Here is a 26,343-nt window from a genome sequence, read left to right on the forward strand (position 1 = left end):
TAACAAGTCTCACCACCTTTGATCTGTCTCACGCCTAATTTATTCATCACACCACAGTTGGAGCAATCTTTTTAAACACAGATCTAGTCACCTCATTCCTTTGCTCAAAATCCTTCAATAGTTTCTTATGACATATTGAGAGATATTCAAACTCAATTGCATAGGGGCCAATTTCACAAAGTGCCATGATTTTGCCTTTCTAGCTTTTTCTAATATTGCTTCTCTCCACATTCCCCATACTCCAGGCCAACCGGATGACCTACTGTCTTCCATATGTGTCTAGCACTTTCCTTACTCATGTTGTTCCTCTAGAATGTCCCCCTAGTATTCTAGATACTGGATCTATCCTTTAAGACTAAACTCAAATTCTACCTCTTCCAGGAAGCCTGGAGTTAGTAATGCCCTTTCTCTCCTTAGCCCTAACATCATATTTTTTTAAAACCCTTAGAAAGTGTCTGAGGCTGGATTTGAACCCAGGACCTCCTATCTCTAGGCATGGCTCTCAATCCATTAAGCCATCTACCTGCCACTTCCTAATATAACACTCTGTATGAAACTCTGAAGTGCTCATCATATATTATTTCAATATTATCATTATTTGTAAATTATGTATCATAGAATAGGAAAACGACTTAATGAACTGAATATCTCACCTAGTTCTTAAACCTAGTGTGAACTCTACATATAGTAGATACTCTGCATTTATTGAACTAAAGTCACAACCTGGAGTGCTCCCACAGAGGGATGACCAAGATGGTATGTCCATAGAAAGGTGGCCATGACGGTAAGGTTACTCAAAACAGTGCTTTATGAGCAAGATAAGCTAAAGGAACTGGAGATGTGTTAAAGGAAAGAAGACTTGAGGGGGGAACCATGGTTATTGTCTCCAAATATTTGAAAGGCTGGCATGGTTGTTATGAGAATAGAATTCTATATTATTTGTAATATCTATTCCAAATTAGATTTCCAAATTCCAAATCCAAATTCCAAATTAGATAGTTGCAATATCTAATTCCAAATTAGCTGGTTGCAATATCTTATTACAAATTAGACATTTGTTATATCTAATTACTTTGCAAGTCTTAAAGTGCTATCTATATAAATGATATTATTATAATTATTTCTACCATCATGATGTAGAATTGGAATTAGACTTACAGCGCTCATGATCAGAAGACATAATAAGGACCAAGGGAGTAGACGTTACAGGTAGTTGGTTTTAGCTCAATAAATGGAAAATCTCCTACCAATGAGAGTCATTCAAAAATATGCAGTAACTTAGAAGGTAGGTAGTGAGCTCTCACATTACTGGGGTTATTCAGAGACTAAATGACTTTGTTTTAGAGATACTGCTTAATGACTTTATGCTTCATGTAGGAGTTCTCAACAAGTGATTAAAAAAATCTTACCTTCTGTCTTAGAATCAATACTAAGTGTTAGTTCTAAAGCAGAAGATGGTAAGGGTTAGCAATGCAGAACAAATGATTTGTCCAGGGTCACACAGTTGGGAAGTGTCTACGGTCATATTTGAACCCCAAAACCTCCTCTCTCTAAGCTTGACTCTCTACCCAGTGAACTACTTACCTGCCCCTCTCAACAAATGATTTTTAAGATCCCTTCAAGCTCTCATCTTTGACAAATCTAATAAGTTCTCAGTAATAATCATGATCATTCCTAAATAGTAAGAATAGATTTTATTTGCATAAGGTTTTATGACATTAAGCAGTCAGTCAATAAGTGTTTGTCAAGTAGCTATTATGTGCCAGGTCATTGAAAAGTCTTTATTAAGCACCTACTATGTGTCAGCACTGTGCTAAGGACTGAGGATATAAAACCTGGCAAAAAGATAGTCCCTGCTCCCAAGGTGCTCATTTTTTTTAATAATTAAGAATAGATTGTATTTGTATTCACATAATTTGTATTTGTATTGCAGGTAGGTAGCTTAATGATTGAGAGCCAGATTTGCATTCACATAATATTTTAGAGGATGAAAACAGTCAACATTAATCAATCAATCAACAAACATTCATTAAGCACCAAGTGTGTGCTGGGCACTATACTAGGCTCTGGGCATACAAATTTCAATATACAACTTATGTAGAAGATTTTCAAGCAAGTCACTTAATCTCTCTCAATCTCAGTTCCTGTATCAGTAAAAATGGGATAGGTGGTAATTATAGCCCTTATAACTAATACAGAGGTATCAAACATGCAGCAGCACAACACTCTTGACTGCAAATCAGATTAAAATATAATTGGGATATATTTTAACAAAATAAATAAAAATACAACATTTTGTTGTTTAGCATTTTTCATGTCCAATTCTTCATGATCCTCTTTTGGGGGTTTCTTAGCAAAGATACTGGAATGATTTTGTCATTTTATTCTCCAGTTTATTTTTACAGACAAGGAAACTGAGATCATCAGGGTTGAGTGACTTACCTAGGGTCACCTAGCTATGTCACCTAGCTAGGAAGTATCTGAGGCTAGATTTGAATTCAAGTCTTCCTGACTCCAGACTCGGGGCTCTTATCCAATGCTCCATTTAGCTGTTCACTATACAACATAGACAATGTTAATTTGTAGTTTTCTAAGTCAATATTAGAGATCCTGGGATTCTTTTCTATTTGAGTTTGACATTACTGCTATGATACATGTAAAGCTTATTGCTCTGTAAATATAAGTTATTACTATTTCATTTCCTCACCAATAAAATGAAGGGACCCAACTCAGTGGCCCTGAGGGGACACTCAGGAAGTTTCCAGGTCTCAAATCTTTAATTGTACTTTCAACCACCACAAGGTATCTCCTGATAAAAGTTGTTGAATTCAATGTTTGAGTTGCTCTTATGGCTAGTCCCTTTCCCTAAAGGAGTTTCAGACTCCCCTGCCATTGGAGAGCAGAGCCTTCCCCAATGAAGCATGTCCATCCTCTCCTAGGACAAGGGTCAGCGTTTCTCCCATTTTCCCCAGAATGGGCTCTTGTTTCTTAGAGCCTCTTGGGGAATGCTACGGTCTAGGAGACAGGTGGAAAGCTCCTCTCATTGTTCTTCCTCTCTAGACCCATACGAGTCCCAAAAAGTTGCTTTATCGGCACTGGCAGATCTCATGACATTCAAGCTCTCCCCCACTCCCTCCCCCAGTGCTTTGGCAGTATGAGCTCCCAGAACTTAAAAAAAAAACACATAATTTGTGGCAAGTAGAGTTCATAATCTGTTAATTTATTATCGTTTCTGTCGTCCTGGAGGGCCATTAGCAGAGGTAATAAAGGGAGATGTAATTATAGGATCTGAGGCCACTCCAGACACAGCTGCTGTCACTCGGCTCCCCATATTTCATCATCTGCTGGCGCTCTTGTCTTCCTGGGGAGAGACAGTGGCTACCCTGGGAGGAGGACCATCTCCTCGAGCCTCCCTTGTCAGTAAGGAAGCCCCTCCAGGTGGCCCCTCCCAAGCCACACACAAATGGCAGGATTGATGGATGCAGGGGTGGTAGGGAGGTGGGGAAGCACAGGGAGGGATAAGAGAGAAGGGGAGACCTCCCTGGAGAGGGAAGGCCTCCAAGCTGCTTGGGGAGGATATTGAGCTAATAATATTTGTTGAATGCAATTAATCAAGTAATTCCCACTCTTGGTTATAGGCATGGGCTCGCCATTTAATCTCTCTCTCACCTGGAAAGAAAGCTGGGCCACAGGCCCTTTAAAGACCTGGGGTTCCTGCCTGAACCTCCTTGGAAAAGCAAAACACAATGCAAAAAACACATAATTAGGGGCAGACCTGGCCCTTAATTAAGTGGTAATGATACTGTTAATTTATGTAGGGCCTGTCTCTCAGGGGCCGTCCCTGCTACCCAGGCAGGCTTTCATTCAGTCCTAATGTTCACCTTATTTCTTGGGCTCAGTTTACACTTGTGAATGGGGTCCTGTGTGCTTAGAAATTGGCTAAGCAGGAGAGGAAATGGTAACTGAGAAGTACGATCCCTTTCACTTCAGGCAGGGCATCTTCATCATCCCTTGAACCCAACTTTGTTCACCATATCTTTACTTGGCTCCTTCTTCCCTCTCTCTCCTCTTTATTGGTCATTACCTTAACCAGCAGCAAAGACTGAGTTTCTCTCCCCACTCTCTCCACGAAGTCCTCATGATTCATTCTAGCCCATGGAGCCCTTCTACTCTTTGAACCTCTCAAATATTTCTTGTCTGCATATCACTCATGTGGCAATAAATCACACCTTGCCTCATTAGTTGTTTTTTCATGGATGTGTGTGTGTGTGTGTGTGTGTGTGTGTGTGTGAGTGTGTATCTTGAAGGAGGATTTCTTCCCAACTAGACTCTTAAGACCACCCAAAGGCTGCTCCAGTACCGTATATTATTGGTGTGCCCCCCCCACCTCCTCCCACTGCAGCTAATACAGAACCTTGCACACCTTCAGAGTTTAATGAATATTTGGTGATGGATTACATGATGGGGCCCAGGCCCCTCCTTCAAGGTCTGTCCCTGAACATCCTAAGGAGATTTCTTTTCTATCTGTCTAGGAAAAGAATCCCAAGATGTGCTCCAGGCATAAGAGAAGCTGGCTAAGCTGGAGCTGTGAATATTTGTTAAATCACTATATTATCCTATTGAAATTGATGAACTATTTGATTTCATATATGAAATAAGATAGTTAATAAATGACAAAATCCAGAATTCACTTCCTTTGTTAAATAATTATATTATCCTATTAGAATTAATTATTTTATTTCATATAAGCACATATATGTGAAATAAAATAGTTAAAATAGGGCAAAATCCAGAATTCATTTCCTTTGTTATATAATATTAGCCTATTAAAATTGATCGACTATCTTATTTCATATATACATATATAAAATAAAGTAGTATATATGATGAAATCCAGAATTGATTTCCTTTCCATATTAAAAAAAGTATATGAAGAGGTTTATTGAAAGTTTCAAAAGGTACATAGCAGCAGATAGATGGTTTAGTGGATAGTGTGTCAGGCCTAAAGCCAGGAATACCTGGGTTCAAATTTGACCTTGGACACTTCCTAGCTGAACAACTCAAGCAAGTCACTTGACTCTTATTGCCTAGCCCTGTCATAGTTTAATTAGAATTAATGCTGAATCAAAAGGTAACAGGTTTTTAAAAAAGATGGGGTTTATTTGTGGAGATCTGAGCTTGTGCTAATTAATTTATAAATATACTTAATTGAAAAATATTAGTTAATAATAATAAAGTACTCTGAGATTTGGCAAATACTTCCTCTACCTTGTCTTATTTGGAATTTTAAACCCAGTTCTATCCTGATTCTAGGTCCAACATCCTCTCTGGCCATCTCAGGCACATAGTAAGCTGTGTAACCCTGGGAAAGGCACTTAACCTCTGCTTACCTCAATTTTCTCAACTGTAAAATGGGAATAATAACAGCATCTACCTCACAGGGTTGTCATGAGAATCAAATGAGATAATATTTGTAAAAAAGATTCAGGACAGTGTCTGAGACATGGAATAAGCAGTATGTAAATGCTTGGTCCCTTTCCTTCCCATCTGCCTTCAGGGTTTATAGACCTGAGAACTCACCTTGCAAATGAATTTAGAACAAAAAGTAAATTAATATTTGGGAGTTTTATTTTATTTTTTTCTAGTTGGTATAATAATAATAATTAATAACAACAATATAACAGCTAACATTTATATAGTTCTTTAAGACTTACAATATATCCACTGTTCCATTTAGCTGTCTCAAGTGCAACATAATTCAAGGGAGGGGGAGAGGGTAATCTTTCATTATGACAGCTAAAGAGCAGCTGGATTCAGTTTTGTTTTACTGTACTGTGGGAGAAGCACAGAATCAGTGCATGGAATGCTGGGCCTGGAGTCAGGAAGACCTGAGTTCAAATCTGACAGAAGATACTTCTTAGCTGTGTAACCCTGGGTTTGCCTCATTTAACATTGTTTGCCTTAACTTCCTCATCTGTAAAATGAGGATAATAATAGCACTTGCCTCCCAGGATTGTTGTGAAGATCAAATGAGATAATAATTTCAAAGTGTTCACAAGTACCTGGCACAAAGTGCTTATATGAATCTTAGCTATTATTATTATTATTATTATATCTACTTCTTTTCTGCAACTTTTTATTGTCATTTAATCATTTCAGTTGCATCTGACTATGGCACCATTTGAGGTTTTCTTGGCAGAGATTTTAGAGTGCTAGCCATTTTCTTCTTCAGCTCATTTTCCAGATGAGGAAACTGAGGTAAACAGGATTAAGTGACTTACCCAAGGCCACATAGCTAGTAATGGTCTAAGATCAAATTTGAAGTCAGGTCTTCCTGACTACTGGTCTGGTACTCTATCTCTATAACTTATAGCCCTAGAAAACTGCTTAGAGTATTGAAAGATTAAGTAACTTGCCCTGGGTCACAGAATTTCTCTATAAATAATTATTATTACAGCCTCCCTTTTTAATATCAGTGACAAGAGGCAATGTGGTACAGTGGCTAGAGAGCCAACCCCAAGCCTAGGACAACCTGGATTCAAATCCTGCCTCTATGTGACTCTGGGCAAATCTCTTGACCCTTAGATAATCATCTAATTTGATCCTAACTGCAGCCCTGTGAGGAAGTTACATGCAAGTATTTTGGTCCCCATTTCAGAGAACTGATGAAGCCGAAAGTCTTTTCCCAGAAGTCTCAACCATGGCTTACACAAGTTAATCTAAGGTTCCAGTGTTAGAGAAAAGGTCTGACTTTGAATGAAATCAGCTTGAAAGCCTGGTAGCCCAGCCCTAGCTCAGGGACCTTGATCAAAGGCTAAAGAGTTGGCAAGTGGTAGAGATGGGATTCAAGACCCGGTCCGCAGCAAGGCATGAATTCAGAGAATCCCTGACGGCCAAAGAGAAATCAGGGAGGACTGTCCCACCAAAGGAGAGGAGGCAGTGATGGCCTTTACAAGGGAGCTCCAGACAGAGAGAAAGAGAAAGGTGGTGGCACAGTAGTGACACCAAGGGGCGCCTGGTGGCTGTCAATACACAGTCCTATTGCCCTTCCCCCATCCTGACCACCCAGGAACTTCAGGCTCAGTGTGCATGCCACGAAGATTGTACTGGATCCCTTTGCTAGGTTAGTGGAGCAATCCAGGCTGAGGTATCTTTAGCAGCAGCCTAACCCCTCCATTGATGCTGAACCAGCAACAGGCAGCTTCACAGCGCATTGAGTACATAATCCTTCCTGGGCTGAGCTCCTTAGGAGAGGTACACTGGCATTATCCCCCTGGGAACACATGCATGCTGAGGAGGGATGACACGGAGAGCTTTCTGCACTCAGGGTGGGGTCTTGGGAAAGCCTGTGAGGCTCAGAAAGTCTTTCTGAAATTGTCCATCATAGCTCCCCAAATGCAAAGAACCAGGGAAACCCCAACCAATCAGTCTCCTAGGCAAATGACTGTCCCTGCTTGTCATCATCATCCTGTCTAAGCTCCAGAATTGGAGTCCCGTCTCCATAAATTACAGCCAATTCCTCCTCCCCACTAACCAAACTCCATACCTCTGAGGACAGCTCCATGAGCAAAGGGAAATAGAGGAAGGGTGTTGGATCTTCCTAAAGTTCACATAAAGTTTTTTAAATGAACAATTGAAGTTGCTGCTCTAAGATTCTGTTGGCAAGTTGTTAGCTGAGAGTCCAGTGACGAGGGGTGAATTTTCTTTCTCATGGGCAGCAAGGTCTATAGTTCTGGGAAGATACAGCATGGCATGATGGTATAATGTGGAATCAAGAAAGCCTATGTTTGAATTTCACCTAACTGGGTAACCCTGGGTAAATCACTCAACTGCTATGAGACTCAGTTTCCTCCTCTGCAAAATATGCATAATAATAGCACCTGCCTTAGGAGATCATGGTAAGGAACAGAAAGGAGAATTTATAAAAGGGGCATCATCAAACTTAGCATACCATATAAATGTAATAATACAATATGATGATATAATGATATAACACTATGGAGGACAGTTTATTTGATCCCTTTTATTTTTTTAACTTCTCACTGAGTCTGAGGTATGCAATGGCCACTGGGTAATACAGTAGTGATTGGGCACCTAGGTGGTACAATGAATAGAGTACCTGGTCTGTTATAAGGAAGATCTGAGTTCAAATTTGGCCTCAGGCATTTCCTAGCTGCCTGACCCTGGGCAAGTCATTTAACATTATTTGCCTCAGTTTCCTCATATGCAAAATAAGCTGAAGAAGAAAGTGTCAAAATCATTCTAGAATCTTTGCCAATAAAACCCCCCATGGGGTCACTAAGAGTTGGACCGGACCAAAAGGACCAAAGGATAACAACAGCATAGTGGTTGCCAGCTTTACATGCTTTTAAAATAAAAGTCCTGAACATCATGGTTTTATCTGGACCATGAGGAACCCTACTGAAGTTTTACTACACAGAGGCTATTTGAAGGTCAACGTGGAGGAATATGCATATGGTTAAGAGACATATCAAGTCAGGTCACACTGGCTGCTCCTGGCAGGAATGACTGAAGGGGGCCAGGCTATTTGCATATAGGCTGCATGGTCTCTCTGCAGCACTAAAATCCATGAAAACTAAAACTCTCTGAAAATCCCCAGAGCCCCTGGAAAGTAAAAAAAAACAAGCTCCTGGCCATCAATCCTTGCTGAATTAAGGCACAAACCCCTCTGGTTCAGTGGGACCTTGTCCCCATCCCCATACCAGCCGAGTCCCGACCTGACCCTTTTCTATCTCCCCTGCAGTCTTACTCTGTCTGCACTTCCTTATCCCGCCCTCCCTCCCCCATCCACGCCCTGGGCAGGCAATAAATGGCCCACCTAAGGCTGAGAGAGGCTTGCTTCCTGCCTCCCAGCACTTGATCCATGGACAAATTGAGCTCTGACTTCCTAGAAATCAGGACACGTGCTCTGCCCTTGCCTCTCGACAGGCGAATGGCAAGAGTGTCTGCGACTCACTTGGCTGTAGTTTTCCACTGTTCCCCAGCTGAGAGAGTGGTTAGGAAAACCCTACACTTTTGGCTTTCTGGGGTTAAGGGATCTGCTCTCTGAATTCTTTTTGCTGAATACAAGGTAATTAAAAACACCACCTGGGGTGACAGGGATAGCATTGCTCTGGGTGTGTGTCACCTGCTTCCAAGGGATTCATTGCACTTCAACAGCCTCTGCCATTAACTGTCTCCCCTTGGGCCAGTAGGTCACCTCACCTCAATGAACCTCAGTTTCCTCCTTTGTACAATGGGGATGATAATGCTTCTACTACCTACCTCAGAATTGGTGTAAAAATGTTTTTCATGATCTCAAAGCATTATATACAAATATATTACCATTGTTTATTGCTTTCCAGTCATTTTTCTGACTCTTTGTGACCCCATTCGGGGTTTTCTTGGCAGAGATATTGGAAGCATTTGCCATTTCCTTCACCAGCTCATTTTTTAATAGATGAGGAAATTGAGATAAACAGGGTTAAGTGGCTTGCTCAGAGGCACATAGCTAGTAAGTGTCTGAAACCAGATTTGAACTCTGGAAAATAACTCCAAACCAGGTGCTCTAACCACTACAATATTACTTATAATTTATATTTGATTGTTTTATTTTGGATTGGATCTATGTCTTCATCTATCTGATATCCTAGAGTAGAAACTGCCTCCATGGACATAGATCAACAACTCTTTGTAATTCATTCACTTAAGGAATGGCCTCCAGTACTAAGTAAAGGTTACATAAGCATTGAATGTCAGAGGTAGGACTTGAACCTGGCTCTCACTGACTTTAAGTCTGGTCCTCTATATACTATCTAAGGGCTTCAGCTTCCTCATGTAGATTTATTTTCCAGAGTTCAAATCTGGTCTTAGACATTATTAGCTGTATAACCCTGGACAAGCCACTTAAGCTTGTTTGCCTCAGTTTTCTCCTTTGTAAAATGAGCCAGAGAAGGAAATGGCAAACCACTGCAGTACCTCTGCTAAGAAAGCCCCAAATGGGGGACACAAAAAATTGGATATGACTGAAAATGACTCAACAACAAGAACCAGGTCCCTTTCAAAACTAAACCCATGCTCCTCTGCTCCTATAACCCTTTTATTATACTTGTTGTTCATATATATTGCTTGATCTTCAATCAAGCAATCAAGAAAATTTTACTAATTGCCTACTATATGCCATGTCCTAGAGGCACAAGAAGAATGAAATAATCCTTATTCACAAGATATTTCGGTTCTCAACTTCTTTCTAGCAGCAAAGTAGAGAAGAGAGACATAAGGAAAAACTGACTTGCCCAAGGTCCTCCACTGGCACTCAGGTTATCTGTTCCATAACTTGTAAAAGGAACGAAGGCATGAAATTAGGCTTTGGGGTTCCTCCTGGGATGTCCCATGAACATTAACAGGAGCACAGATCTTGGTGTATTTGTATCAGAGACATTCTTCTACCTTGGGCCCCAGTAACCCCTATCTACATTTATCCAATGGAAATGACTTACCTGGAATGTGCTTGGCCCAGCCAATGATGACCACAAGTTCCCTGTCTGCCAGGTCACAGAGGGTGGTCAGGGCTTTGATGTCACTTTCGGGCATGGTAGGGTCAGGCATGGCATAGATCTTCTCCGGCTCAGCCACCAAAAGATGGGAAACTATCTTGGTCACTGCAAGGGCCAAAGAGGGAAATGTGAGCACCTGGAAAGAAAGAGAAAGAGATCCCGGGGCATGCAGGAGACAGAGGGAGGAGGAGGAGGAGCCAGAAGGTTTCAGTAGCTCCTCAGCATCCACTGGAATACCATTTGTTTGGGATCTGTGCTTTGAGTTTCAGCATCTTCTGATGATGCTCTAGTAGAAGATTTTTATAGGGTATAAGAACCAGAATAAACTACTTTTTCTTTACTTTTCTTTCTTAAATCTTACCTTTTGTCTTAGAGCCAATATTACATGTTTAATATTGGCTCTAAGACAGAACTATAAGGACTAGGCAATAGGAGTTAAGTGACTTGTCCAGGGTCACACAGTAAGGAAGTATCTGAGTCCAGATTTGAACAGAGAATCCCCTGTCTGTAGGCCTGGATTCAATCCACTGAGCCACCCAGCTTTCCCCCAATATCAACTACTTTTCAAGATGGACTTCCTTCTCCAAGGCTCAATATAGATAGCATTCACATGTCCAGTGATGCTTCTGTTTCATCAGTCATAGGGCTGAGGGTGAGATGTTCATGGCTAGAGACCTTGACTTTTGGTAGAGATGATATACATGATCCCTTGCCTTTTCTCTGGGTCCAGCATGACTGAGGATAAAACATGGTGCTGTGTTTTTCAGCTTAAGAAACAAGCCACAAATACAGAGAGATGAACCACATGGGGCTCATGATATTCTTGCAGAAGCTAGTTTGGCTATTATGTTACAGAAAGGCTATATGGGATAGCTCAGGATAGGGTGGTCCTGAAGCTGCCAATGGAAAGAAAAACATCAATTCCCTTGTTTGGAGAGTCTTCGGGGCAAGGGTGTTGATGATTTAGAATACATGGGGAAAGGTTCCCAGCTTCTTTGATCTTTGAACATCCCATTTTTATTCATTATGGCTGTTCAGTCATTTTTCAGTCATGTCTGACTTCATGACCCTATTTGGGCTTTTCTTGGTAGAGATGTTGGAGTGGTTTGCATTTCTTCCTCTGACTCATTTTACATATGAGGAAACTGAGGCAAACAGGATTAAGTGACTTGCCCAGGGTCACACAGCTAAGTGTCTGAGGCCACTTTTGATCTCAGGAAGATGAGTCTTCCTGATTTCAGATCCAGGATGCTACCCATTGTGCCATTTAGCTTCCCTCCCAATAGTATTCCAAAGAGCAGTGTGGTAATCATTAAAGTGTTAGCCCCTTGCAATGCCAGGACTCAGAAATCCCCTCTCTGGCTCTGAACCACCATTTGTCAAAGGGCCTAGAGTTGCTTGTTCTCTCCATTTAATTAAGCAAATTCTCCAATGTGAGTTCATGAGGACTAACCTATACAACAAGGAAGGGTCTCATGGGTGCTAAGACCAGCGCTTATGCCGCTACTGTGATAAATATGATACATTAAATAAAACTAAATATTAAAATGCTTTGAAACCTTAAAGATCTATACAAATTCCATTGTTTGGCGTCTATCTCATCTCTCAAATGAGGAGGCTGGACAAAATGATCTTTAAGACCCTGTCCAGCTCTAAAATATTACATATTAAAGAAGTAAATCTTAAAGTACTCTATAAATGTGAGGCATTAATATTCAATCACACCCAAGGCAATGTCATGGAAAAGAATATCAGTTCCAGGGGAAGCCACAGGGTACAGGGTCAGGGAAGCAGAATGGATCCGGGACAGTAGCATGCTACCATATGTGGCTAGTACTTACAGGGCTTTTTTGCTGGAGGAGGAATCTGTAAGCTCAGGTAAGTGCTGCTTTCGGAGTCCAGCCTTCGCTTGTATTTCTGGCGGCCTCCACGAACTCGGTCAAGGCGAACTCCTGTCCAGGAAAGAAGGGAGATGGGGGAAAATCCTAAATATTTTCTAGCCATACCATGACCAGTCTTTGACCTGGGATCCTGAATTTCAGCTTCAAGTGATTCCTTTATGGGATCTATCTCAAGGCAGGCAGGGTATCAAGACCCTCCAAAGGATTGAGATTAGATATTTATTTATTTACTTACTTACTTATTTATTAGATTAATTAGATATTTACAATGGGTCTACTAGCTCTACTCTTCACTATTCCCTCACAACTGCTCTGACCAAGGGGTCACTGATATAGGACTACCTCTTCTTAGTAATCAACACCTTTCTGAGACGTATCTATACCAGAATTTGGTGCTTTCAAATATGCTGAAGTCCTCTATTTTGAAATTGCAAAGCATGCCTGTAGCTCCCTATTACCTTCAGGATCAATCAGTAAATACTGAGTGCCTGCTATATGCCAGATACTATGCTAAATGATGGGGATACAAAGAGAAGCAAAAGATAGTCTCTGCCCTCAAGGAGCTTACAATCTCCTGGGGGGGACAACCTACAAATAAAAATATACAAAACAAGTTATAAATAGGATAAATAGAAAAATAATATAAAAAGGGAAGGTGGTAGAATTAAAGATGGTTTTTAAGGCAAGGAGATTTAGAACTGAGGAAGGAGAGCATTCCAGGCATGGGAGATAGCCAGAGAAAATGTCCAGAGCTGAGAGATGGAGTATCTAATTCAAATATAAAGTACATTTAAAGCTCTTCATATGGGTCCAGGAGGGGTAGCAGGATGAGGGGGAGAGGAACTAGCCCCATCCCATCTGTCCAATCATTTTGCATCTTGTTCCACTAGAAATCTGTGTTCCAGTCACATTGGCTGGCTCCTCATGCTGGGCACTCCATTTCCCCTCCTCTGGCTGTGCCCCAATTCTGGAATCTTCTGCCCCCTTTCCTCTGCCTCTCATTTTCCCTTGCTTCATTTTAAGACAGTCTCCCTTCTTCAGGAGTCTGTGCTTGGCCTCCCCAACTGTTAGTCTTCCCCTCTGAGAACTCCACACTCATATGTGTCCCTAGTTACATACTTTACATTAGAATCTAAGCTCTTTGAGGGTGAGAATTTATTTTTTGCTTTTCTTCCCTTCAGTGTTTATAAGTGATTAATAAATAATGGTTGAGTATAATGGCTAATGCTTTTAAAGTATTTAATGTTTGAAAATGCACACATACACCCAGAGCTACATATACACTCATATGCATATACATATGTAAACACACACATTTAATCCTCACAGCAACCCTGTAAGATAGATGCTATTAATATTTTCATCCTAAAGATGAAGACATTTCAGCTGAAAGAAGTTGTGACATTCAATTGACCTGCAGCAGGATTCAGACTCAGAGCTTGCTGACCCCAACACCTTATCTACAATAAACTATTTTTAGGGACATCTAAGTGGTTCAGTGGAGTAAGCACTGGGCTTGGCATCACGAAGACAATCTTTCTGAGTTCGAATCAAAGCATACTGAATACCTATCTGTCCTTTTTTTTTTCTTCCTCTAACTACAAAAAGTTCTGCTGTGTAATGGGGGACCTGGGAGGAGCCTGATCTCTTAATGGATAAAGCACTGGACTTGGAATTGAGAATCTTGGAATTGCCTTGCTGAGATCAAATCTAGCCTCAACTTCAAGACATTTACTAGCTGTGTGACCCTGTACAAGTCACTTAACCCCCATCTGTAAAATAATAATAATAATAAAGCAGAGAAGGAAATGGCAAACCACTCCAATATCTTTGCTAAGAAAACCCCAAATGGGGTCATGGACTGGTTCAGATGAGACTGAACCATTCCCAGAGGACTCTAAACATTGAATGTATTTCCCCAGGAGTAAAGAAAGCGGCATAAAGCAAAAGAACATTTTTAGTGAAGTATACATAGACAGTCTTTGTTAGTGGTCTCCTCTAATAAGGAGTGGTTAAGCTGTTCCCTTAAACTCCCTTTCTATTTTGTGCCACTAGTTTAGGTTTGACCAGGCACTCCGCACCCAAGGAAATCTGGGTTTATATACTGGGGCAAATCCCTCCTCCTCCTCAAGGGTCTCATCTAAAATAACTGTTCTTGAGCCAAAGGTGAGCTAATGACGTGGCACCCAGCTTATGTGCTTCAGAGTGACGGCTATTGCTGACGCCGACAGGAGCTGAACCAGGACTTTCCATAAGCTTAAGCATTACAGACCTGTACTTACACTGTGTAATCCATCTGTTAGCATGTTGGAGGATTAAAGTACTATGCAAATCCCAACCATTTCTCCACCTTCCCCAGGGCAGGACCAACACTGATGTACAGTGATGCTCTGGGATCAAATTCCCACTTAGAATGCCTCGCCCCTGTTGGCGGAGAAGAGACACACTTTGATACAGAATGTCCAAGTCAGTAAATGGTAACAAAGTGTTCCTAGAGCTGAAACCCCAATTTGTTACACCCCCTCCACCGGTTACTAAGATTCACAGGAGTGTTACAAATGGGTCCAGTCAAATATCACCAGGAGGAGGGATCCTGTCCCCAGTATCAGTGTTTCTCTATGGTCACTTCCCTCAGTCACCAGCATTCATTGTTTCAAATCAGAAAGTCGACATGAGAGCTTTTTCTCCAAAAGAGCCACCCTCCAGGGACAGGGACATTCAATCAAGAAGGATGGTTAGAAAACTAGCCATAGGATGAGTAATAATAATAAGGAGTTACAGCGAGAACTTATAAAACACTTTAAGCTTTGCAAAGTTTATGCTATCTCGTTTGAACCCGAAATCAACCCCTGGGAGGTAGATGTTATTATTAAGCCCATTTTACAGATGAGGACACAGGCTGAGAGAGTTTAGATGACTTGCCTAGAAAAATGTAGCTAGTAAGTGTCTGAGGCAGGATTTGAACTCAGATCTCCAGGTCCAGCATTCCATCTGCCTAATAATCTCAACTGCCAAACTGAACATAGAGGCTAACACTGCTAAAGGAGTTAGCAGCTAGGTTGCCCAGTAGATCGAGTGCCAAGACTGAAGTCAGGGAGATCTAGAATTAAATTTGGCCTTAGAGACTAGTTTTATGGCCCTGGGCAAGTCATTTAACTTCTGTTTGCCTCAGTTTCCTCATTTATAAAATGGGGTTAATATATACTAATAAATATAACTAAATAGTATAATAAATAATAGCACCTACTTCTCAGGGTGGTTGTGAAGGAAAATGAGATAATGACTGTAAACTTTTTAACAAACAGTTCCTAGCACATAGCATGCTCTATATAAATGGTAGTTTTAATAATATTTATTTAATATTACTTAAATATTATTTAATAATATTTATATAATTTAATAATATTTACATAATAACATCACTTAATATTATATAAATATTACTAATAATATTTATATAATATTATTTGTATAGTATTTACATAATAAATCATCATCATCATCATCATCATACTTCCCCTTCACACAGCCACCAAGCAACCTGGTATGGCCAAAAGCTCCTTAGATTTGGTGTCAGAAGTTCTGGTTTGGAATTCTGTCTTTGTCACCTGCTACCCAGGTGAATCTGTGGAAGAAAGTCCTTCCCTAGCCTTCATTTTCTCTTTTGTATAATGAGGGGTTTCAACCTTTTCCAATTTTAGATCCTAATAATTTTTTTCTTATCTCTTGGAACTTTAGGGTAAGACTATGAAGAGGATAGACAAATGTAGTTGCCCCCAAAGTAGGAGAAATTCAGTTGTAATGTAAGTGATGACCATAAAAATGAGGGTTGGTCCAGAGTTTGTAAGGAAGGCAGAGATGCTCAACCCTTGGCTATTTATCTTTCTTTTTTTTTAAATTAGTGATTGATAAAGACATAGATGGTTTACTTATCAAATTTGCAGTTGACATGAAAACATTTTAAGAAACTGGAGCATGGAGAAGAGTTTAATAAGAAAATCTAAGAGATACAAAATTCAAAGTCTTTTGCTCTGATTAATGAAATCAACCTCATAAAGACAAGCTAGGCAAAGTGGCTAGACCACAATTTGTCTGAAAAAGATCTGGGAGTTTTAGTGGACTGCAAATATGAGATGAAAGGGTGATATGAAAACCAATCAGTCAACCACTAGTAATTAAGGATATGTGACTGACTATGTGCCATGTACTGTGTTAAGCTCCAGGGATTCAAGGGAAGGCAAAAGATAGTCCTTGCTCTCAATGGAGCTCACAGTCAAATGAGGGAGACATGTTAACAATTATATATAAACAAAATATATGCAGATTGGTTGTGGGGGTGTCTCTCAGAGGGAAGGCATTAAAATTAAAGATACCTGGAAAGGATTCTCATAAAAGATGGTTCTTTAGCTAAGAATTGGAGGAAGTCAGGGAAGTCATAGGGTAGAGATGAGGAGGGAGAGCACTTTAGGCATAGGGGATAGCCAATGAAAATACTTAGAGGTGGAGCAGGTAAGTGGCTCAGTGGATAGAGAACCAGGCCTGGGTGTCATCAGATCTTGGTTTCAAATCTGCCATCAGATGCCTCCTAGGTGTGTAACCCTGGGCAAGATACTTAATATCCATTGCCTAGCTCTTACCATTTCTGCCTTGGTATCAATTCTTAGTATTGATTCTATGACAGAAGGTAAGGGTTTTAAAAAAATACTTGAAGTCAGGCGATGGAGCATTGTGTTTAAGAAACAACAAGAAAGGGCAATTATTAGGACCAAGCTTGATCCTAGAAAAGAACTGAGAAACTACCCCTCCTTTCCTTCATTGCAAATATATACTATGGGTGTAGAATATTGCATATGCTGTCAGACCCCCTCAAAAGGATGGTTGGTTTCAATAAGCTATTTTTTCTTTTTAATATTTATTACACTGGAATACTTGCTGGGTAATAGAGATGGGGAAATATTTGGAAATTAATGTGATATAAAAACAAAAGGCACTAAATTTAAAAAAACATTTTATTTGATATGAAAAAAAGAAACAGCAAGAAGGATAGTGTCACTAGATTGTAGAGTAGATGGAAGACTGTAAAGTGTCAGAAAACTGGGAAAGTAGAGAGAGCCCAGGTTATTGGTCTTTGAAATCTAGATGATTTTCTATTTGAACTTGGAGACAATAGGGAACCACAGAAATTTACTGAGTGCTGGGAGGAGTGATACTTAGATTTCCATTTTAGGAAGATCAGTTTGATGGTTGAGTGGAGGGTGGAGGGGAAAGAGACTTAAAACAGGGAGAAAAAAATAGCAAGTTGTAAAACTCCAGGTCCTACTCCAAGGTGGTTATGGTGTCAGAGAGAGTAAATGAGAATGCATGAGAAATCAAGATCATCAACTTGGGTGACTGGGAGGATTACTATACCATTGACAATAATTGGGAAATTGGAAAGAGGTTGGGAGTGGTGGGAGAAGAGACAAATAATACTGAGTTCAATTTTGTACATCTAGAGTTTTAGATATCTATAGGATACCCAGTTCAAGATGTCTAAAAAAATAGTCAGAGATAAGAGACTGGAGGTCCATAAAGAACTTTGAGATGGACAAGTGGATCTGGGAGGCATCTGCATAGAAACGATCATTGAAACCATGGGAGTTGATGAAATCATGAGGTGAGGTAAAAACAGAATAAAAGGAGAAAAAAAGAGAGCGCAGCATAGAGCTTTGGGAATTCCCACTTGGGACACTAAAAGAGTTAGCAGCTAGGTGCCCCATTGGATAGGTATTGGTGTTGAGGAGATTAGGCTTGTCCAATTTGACCCCACAGAGCAGAACCAGGAGCAATGATGGGGTATTGTAAAGAGGCAAACTTCATTTTTCTATAGTTTCTATTAATTTGTGCTATCCAAAAGTGAAATCAAATATCTAAGGAATTGGTAGGTCTTCTATCCCCCCCACTGGAGGTATTCAAATAAAGTCTGGCAACCATTCACCAGATATGGTATATAAGGGATTCTTGGTCCGATACAGGTGAGCCTAGATGGTTTCTGAGCTCCTTCCTACTATAAACTACTATGATTTTGTGAAGACCCAGAGAGAGTACTGAGCCTAGAGTCAGGAAAACTACTCTTCCTGAGTTGAAATCTGACCCTGGACACTTAATATATGTGTGACCCTAGCCAAGTCACTTAACCCTGTTTGCCTCAGTTACCTCATCTATAAAAGGAACTGGAGAAAGAAATGATAAGCCTGCCCTCTTCTGTCTTTGTTGACCCTGTTCATTCTTCAAGGAATGCCTTTTATCCCAACTCCCCCAGTACTCCCCACTTTTTCAAGGTCCATCTCACATGGCACCTCTTCTGTGAATACTTTCTTGATCTTCAACTATCTTTCCTCTGCTCCCCCAAAATAGAAATGATTACTCCCTCCTCTCTCTCTGTACCACTGTGTTTATATTTACGAGGGACAAGAGGTTTGTATTAGGCTCCTTCTCTGGAATGCCCTCTGTGCCCTGTCTGCTTATCTCATCATCTTTCAGGGTCTGGCTTCCATCCCACCTCTAAGGTCACTTATTTCCTTCTATCAAACTGTCAACCAACCAAACAACATTTGTGAATGTATTGTGGTAAATTCTGGGGGATAGAATGTCAAAAATGATGAAGCACCTGCCCTCAAGGAGCTTATATTCTAACACAAATTCTAATTTTTGTTGATTATGTCATAGTTATTTGTGTATAACTAATTTTGCCTACAATGTAAGCTTTCTTGAAGGTAAGGACCATGTGTCTTGAAGTTCATTCACTTAATTTGTGTCCAGAAGCTTTATGACTTCACTTGGGGTTTTCTTGGCAAAGATACTGGAGTGGTTTGTCATTTCCTTCTCCAGGTCATTTTGCAGATGAGAAAACAGAGGTAAACATGGTTAAGTGACTTGTCCAGGGTTACATAGCTGATAAGTGTCTGAGGCTGGATTTGAACTTGGGTCTTCCTGACTCGAGTCCTTGCATTCTAACCATTGTGGTGCCTAGCAGCCATATCTCTTATGTCTTCTTATAAGCTTTACTTCATCATCTATCTGGTGCTTGGAAAGTATATAATAAATGTTTATTGAATTATTGTCCTGGGTGGCAGAGATCAATAAGTGTGGGACCTATACTCTATTCTTATTGCTGATAAGTTTGAGAAGCTTCAGGGATGCAGTGAAAACTATGCTAGATTTGGAGTGAAAGAACCCGATTCAAATTCAGCTCTGCCATTTACTAGCTGTGTGTGACACTGGATAAATCACTTAACCTCTATGGGTTTCAGTCTCCTTCTCTAAAATCAGAGGCCATGTGGGCAGGCAGAACGGCCTCTGGTCCTTTGCACTTCTAAAACCACCAGTTTCTTTTACAAGGGTGGCACTAAATATAGGTTCAGGACTTGGTGTACAGAAGCAAGCATTTAGCCAGCATCCTTCTGCTCCCATTTCCAGAGTTGCTGCTCAACAGCAGGGCTTCATGATGTTTCTGAGGATATCGTGTGAATATCGTCTGCAATCTTTCCCCAGCTTCCAGAGATGAGCGACAGCTGGGGTCCAATACATTCAGCAAGTCCCAAACAGAGAAGCCCCTTCACAAGTGACTGTCCCCAAATCGAACACGCTTTGCCGTGGACGAGAGGCTGAGGCTAGGATGGCCTCTGTACCTTGTCTGCTTTTCTAGGCATCTTTCCGGGCCTGGCATCAGTCTCCCCTCTTCTGTGAAATCTCCTCCAACTACCTAGCTCTAACCGCAGAGAGCCCAGCGCGCATCTGGCCTCACACTTTTAGGTTCCATTTGTCTCTGCAGCATTTCCTAGCTTAGCTCTTCTCTTTCCTCCCCGCGGCCTCTGGGATTCCAATAGAAGAAGGGGGGAAAGTCCAGAGTGTTCTTTGGAAGGTGGGAGGCGCCTTTAAAGGCAGTTGGATTGGACAATCCCTGGGGGCACCTTCAGTTTCTGTGAGATGCAGTCAGGGGAAAGAGAGGAGGGAGAGAAGGAGAGAGAAAGGGAGGGAGCAGGGAGGGAGCAGGGAGGGGGATTGGCTTTCTGTTTTCCCCAGAGTGACGCAGAAAAGACTATAGCACACTTGCAAAGGACACAGAAGGAAAATGGCTTCACAGGTTGCTGAGAGGGATCTTCCATCAGACTATGGGACAGAAAAGGCTTCGTTGCTTCAGCAGCGATGAGGGTCACAGGTAGATTCTTCTTTTACCACCCCAACTCCCAAGAGTGGGACAGTACCCAGCCATCGTCATCCAAGACCTTGGCCAGTTCATTTCATCCACCTCCCTTCTTCCCATCCCTGACTGACACTCCTTGGGGCAAGGAAATCAAAGAAATACAGATTTGGCAGAAGCCTCTGAGGTTACCTAGTCTTACCCTCCCCACCAAAACAGCTCAAAAACAAACAATAGAGGATCCCATCTTGTCACTGGCATCAGAGGGGAAGAGAAGAAACTCCATTTGGCAGATATACTTTTTTTTTTTAATGAATATGTACATACTGGGGCAGCTGGGTGGCCTAAAGACAGGAAGTCCTGAGTTCAAATCTTGCCTATCATTGCCCAGCTGTGTGACCTGGACAAGTCACTTGACCCCCATTGTCTAGCCCTTACTGCTCCTTCTGCCTGGGAACAGATACAGAGTATTGATTCTAGAATGGAAGGTAAGAGTTTTTGTTTCTTTTAAATAAGTGTATGCAGAGCCTGTGATAATTTCTGGGGAACTAGTTGGGATTGAGACATGATTTGATCAGAAATAACATTCTTAGGCCCAGAGATTTGGAAGAGAACTCACAGGCTGTCCAGTCCACCTTACATTTCAAAGTACATTTCCAAGGTCGGAATTATTATGAACTTGGAAATCTTTGAAATCTGTCTCCAAGCCTTTGGGGTAGTTACACAAATGAGGGAACTGAGCCTTAAAGAGGTTAAGTGACTTTTGCTCAAGGTCATGTAAGTCAGAGGCAAAAGTTGAGCCCAGGTCCTCTGGCTTGGGGCAGTAGCTATGGCATTGAGCTCAGAATTAGGAAAAATCATCATATTGGGTTCAAATCTGGCCTCAGACACTTACTAGCTTTGTGACCCTGGACAAGTCACTAAACACTGTTTGCCTCAATTTCCTCATCTATAGAGTGAGCTAAAGGACATGGCAAACCACTCCAGTATCCCTACCAAGAAATTCCCAAATGGGATCACAAAAAATCAGATATAACTGAAAAATAACAACAGTTTCAGAGGCAGCACTTTCCCACTATTTCATGAAACTCATCCAAGAGATGATAGATGAACCTCTGGGGTTGCTTTAGTTCTCACTCACACAGCCCTGCTTATTCTGACCCAGAACCAGTATCACCCAGGGAAGGTTTTTGTTCCAATGAGGAAATAATCCCAACCTGCACTGGGGCACAGAACTAACTAGAGGAAAAAGAACACTCCTCCCAAGGTTGTCTCCAACTCCTTAAACTGAGATTTTTGCCTCTGACTAAAAGGTCTGTCTTCTACCCTCATCCTGGGCCCTTACTGGGGAGCCTCCCAGGTTGACCAATCCCCTTCCTCATCCCAGTCTAACTTCTGTGCCTAGACCATGGTTATGGGACCAGCTACCAGGAAGGGAAATCCTGCCAGCCTGAGCCTCTGCAGTACATCCTTGATTTGCTGATCTTTCCAAAACCTTTCCATCAGGCCACGTCAGAGAAATGCAGGCATGTCTGCCTGGCAAATTCTGGATCAGATGTCCACTTGCTCCCTTGATAACATCAGGCTTCTGACTTTTTTTTTTCTTAATGGAAGTAAAATAATTCCTGCTTCCCCCGACATCCTCCCCCTTCTCACTTCTTTCATTCTTTTTTTTTCCTTCCCACAGCTGGACTAGATCCCAGTCTTTTGGAAGTAAAAATAGCAAAGTATGCTGGGGAGGGGGCTGAGGGTAGGAAGGGGGAATCAGTTTAAGTTTCTTTCTTTTATTCCTCAGACCTAAAAATAATTTGTGATAGCTTGTGAAGCACAGCCCTAGATGGTGGGCACTGTGGGCCCATCCCAGGGGCAGCTGTCAGATTGAGTTATAGGGCTCACATCACTTCAGATTGGAGCTAATCAAAACGTAATGAATTGGTAGGAATTGAGCTAAACCCCTCACCAGTCAGGAAGCCTGAAATGTCCCAATCAACATGCTTCTTGCTCACTCCTCTTGCAACCTCTTTCCTCCTAGAAATGCCTGCCTTGTCTGCCTGAAGAAAACTATATCTGTAATAATCACAGATAGGAGTGGGGGAGAAGGAATGGGAGACTCTTTTCTTCAGGGGAATCTCTCTTAGTAAACATGGCACTTCACCGAAAATCCTTACCATCCCAACAACTGGCCACCAAGCCACCTTTTTTGTCTTTTCTTCTAAAAACACCACCTCCCTGGAAACTTATTCTCTGACACAAATGGGAGTTTAGTCCCTCCTTACCAATAAAGCTCATCTGTACTCATTTCCTCTTCCAAACTAATGAAGGGGAAGAAATCCCGCAAAAAGTTGGCATCATTATGGCTGCCTTAAACAAAAGTCTCCTCAGGGCACCAACCATACCCGATGAGAGATGCTTTTCTGATCCAGGTTTGTTGTAGAATCCTACAATGTCCAGTGGGACCCCAGAGGCCATCTGGCCCAAACTGGACCTGACCAGGGATAACTTTGGCAATATACACAAACTTCCCATGATGGGGAATTGCATCCATTCTGCTTTTAGACAGCTGTAATATTCTTCTTTACAACTTTCTTCCATTACTCCATATTTCTTCCTCTGGGCCAGACTACCCAAGGTCCCTAATATGTGGCAGATGTGTGATAACTTCAAGTTTATTTTCTATTTGCAATACACTTATCATATATATGTTTGTGTATATTTGTTATTGGATATTAAAATAAATCAACTTGCACACTCCAAAACTAGAGCTATTGTTCTGATTTCTTGCCCAGTTCTGCGAGCTATAAGAACACCCAGCTGCCTTAGATGTGAGTTATTCTTTTTTGTCTCCTTCACCCTGGAAACCTTGGGTCAACTGGAAGGGGAAAATGACATAAATCTAACCTCTTGAGAGAATCAAGACTTAAAAGAAGATAAATTCATAGATGGGTATAGAAAAAGAGGTTGACTATAAGCCAATGCCAGGTGCTTGGCAGGTTGGACAAAAAATAATATTAATAAGGATGATGATGATGATTAGGATGCTGACATTTGCACTGCAATTGTAAAGAACTTCATATACCTTATCTTATTTGCTGGGCATTCTAGCTGATCAAGCACTGGACTTGGATTCAAGAAGAACTGAGTTCAAGTCCTACCTAATTCAAACACTTATGAATTGGGTGACCCTGGGTAAGACATCTTACTTCTCTCCGCTTCAGTTCTCTCATGGGGATAACGATAGCAACCAATCTTACAGAAGTGTTGTGGCCAACAAAGAAGATAATATATAGGAAGTACTTTGCAATATAGCTATTATCTCCACAAAAACTTGTTAGGTAGGGGTTATTATGTCCCTTGCTTTAGAGATGAGGAGAATGAATATTAGTAAGGCTAACTGACAAGGCTAGAGAGCCTCAGATCATCAGCATCTGAGGAAGAATCTAAGGTCTAATTTAGGTTCAAGCCTCATATCCGTAAGGATAGTATTTAAATGTATGCAATATGAATAGGGTCAGCAGGTCTCTTTGTTGCTGTGTGGTGTCAGCTGTGCCATACTCTTCATGATTCCACTTGGAGTTTTCTTAGCAAAGAGATTGGAATGATTTTCCAATTATTTCTCCAGCTTATTTTATAGATGAAGAATTGAGGAGTTAAGTGACTTGCTCTAGTCAAATAGCTGCTAAGTTTCTGAGGCCAGATTTGAATTTAGAAATAAACCCTTATATAGCATCAATGTTATATCAGACGCCATGCTAGGCATTTTGTAAATATCTTGTTTGCTCTTCACAATAGCTCTGTGTGGTAGGTGCTGTTATGTTCCCCCCCTATTTTGCATTGAGGAAACTGAGGCAAACTATTGCCTAACAGTGACTCTGCCATTTCCAAAGCCCATGATTTCTAGGCATTGAAACCTTAAAAATTCACAGACTCTAAAAACACATGCTCAACTCAGACTGGAATTTTCCCAAAGTGGATGGCCTAGCAAATGGGAGAAGAAACCAATTTATTGAGTTTTTCAGTTAATACTCTTCTCTCATAGGCAAATGTGACTAAACGGTCCAGAGTTCAGGGGATGCTAGGTTGACTTTTGTGCTTTTAAAGCTGATATATGAAAGGTAAAGAAGTATACTGATAGAGTTTCTCACCTACATTTCTGTCCTATTCTCTAAAGTGTAGGAAATTTGGTTTGTTTCTTAGAATGGGGGTATTTTAGAAAAGAAAAAGAATTTTTAAAAGTGAACCATCTCTCATTCTCTTTCTTCATTTGGATGCCCAGAAAAGTGATATTTCTGGCACGGGCTAGAGGCAGAATACTCTATAAATACAAAGCCATTAAATCTCATGCAGTCAGGAACCCGATCAGGGCTGCCTTTTAATTTCCTGACATGAGCTGGCCACTAACCCAATTACCCAGAATCCCCGGAGGAGTCCTCATCCTTCCCAGCAAGCACAAAGAGGGAGTGAGAGCATATTGCATGGATGTCAGCCCAGCTTTGGCTGAAATCAAATATCTTTTAGAAAACACATGGGTAAAACTGAAGGAGGAGGGGAGAGGAGATGAAGAGGAAAAGGAAAGAGAGAAAACGGGGTTCCAATGTAGGGCCCAGTTTGCTCCTCAAATTCCAAAGTGGCCCTTTAGACTTAGAAGCCATGCTGGCAAGTTCTTGGTGAATAGACTTCCTGTTCCTATATTCCTGATTATCGGGTCCATGTACATTCTAGAAGCACCCAGAGAGTTCTGGTGCCCCAGAACCCATTTTCTTTCTCTATCTAGTCTTCCTTTATAGTTTGTTCCTGTCTTCTAGGAATCAAAAAACTATGGGAGGAATTTGGAGATAGGATTTTTGTTTTATTCTTTTGAATACACACACACACATACACATACAGATAGAGAGAGACACACTGGAAAGAACTATTTTTCTCTCCTTATCTACTTTCTTCTGACTTTAGATCCCCCAAGGATAAGAAGTAGTACATTTGGCCCCTTCCTTTAGGAGTAAATCCCAGAACACTGATAGAAACAATAGTTCACACAATTGTTAGAGGCCCCTAGGTGGTACAGTGAATGGATTGCTGAGCCTGGAGTCAGGAAGACCTGAGTTCAAATTCTACCTCAAAGGTTAATATCTATGTGACTCTGGGCAAGGCATTTCACCTCTATCTGCCTCAATTTTCTCAGCTACAAAATGGTAAAAATAATAGCACCTCCCGGGGTTGTTATAGGAATCAAAGGAGGTAATATTTGAAAAGTGATGATCACAGTGCCTGGCACATAGTAGGTACTTAATAAAATAAAAATATAGCATCTTATAGCTTACAGAGCATTAACAAAGAATTACCCTTATGAGAGAGACATAAATGCAACCTCTGGTGACAAACAAGGCCAGGGAAGCTTAAGATCACATCACTAATTTGTGATGGCACCAAATTTTGAACCCTGATCTTCTTGGTGCAATGGAGAGAGTGTCAGGCCTGAAGTCAGGAAATACTGTTTTCCTGAGTTCAAATCTGGCCTCAGACACTTTCTAGTTATGTGACTCTAAACAAGTCACTTAATCCTGTTTGCCTCAGTTTCCTCATCTGTCAAATGAGCTGGAGAAGGAAATGGCAAACCACTTCAGGATCTTTGCCAAGAAAATCCAAAATGAGGACACAAAGAGGCAACACAACTGAAATGCCCGAACAACAACAATTTCTTACTGGAAGC

The 26,343-nt window shown here is 41.1% G+C and overlaps 1 protein-coding gene across 1 annotated transcript in view; it reads right to left on the reverse strand.

Annotated features, from left to right (window-relative positions):
- ESRRB (estrogen related receptor beta) overlaps positions 1–26,343 on the reverse strand; it is a 156,776-nt gene that overhangs the window by 28,774 nt on the left and 101,659 nt on the right. Inside the window, exons 4-5 of the mRNA XM_056810631.1 lie at positions 12,398–12,508; positions 10,500–10,661 (exon numbers count right to left, since the gene is read on the reverse strand). Coding sequence (XP_056666609.1) covers positions 10,500–10,661; positions 12,398–12,508 — 273 coding nt within the window. The remainder of the gene's footprint in view (positions 1–10,499; positions 10,662–12,397; positions 12,509–26,343) is intronic.

This window comes from Monodelphis domestica, chromosome 1 (genome assembly GCF_027887165.1).
Source record: "Monodelphis domestica isolate mMonDom1 chromosome 1, mMonDom1.pri, whole genome shotgun sequence".
NCBI lineage: Eukaryota > Metazoa > Chordata > Mammalia > Didelphimorphia > Didelphidae > Monodelphis > Monodelphis domestica.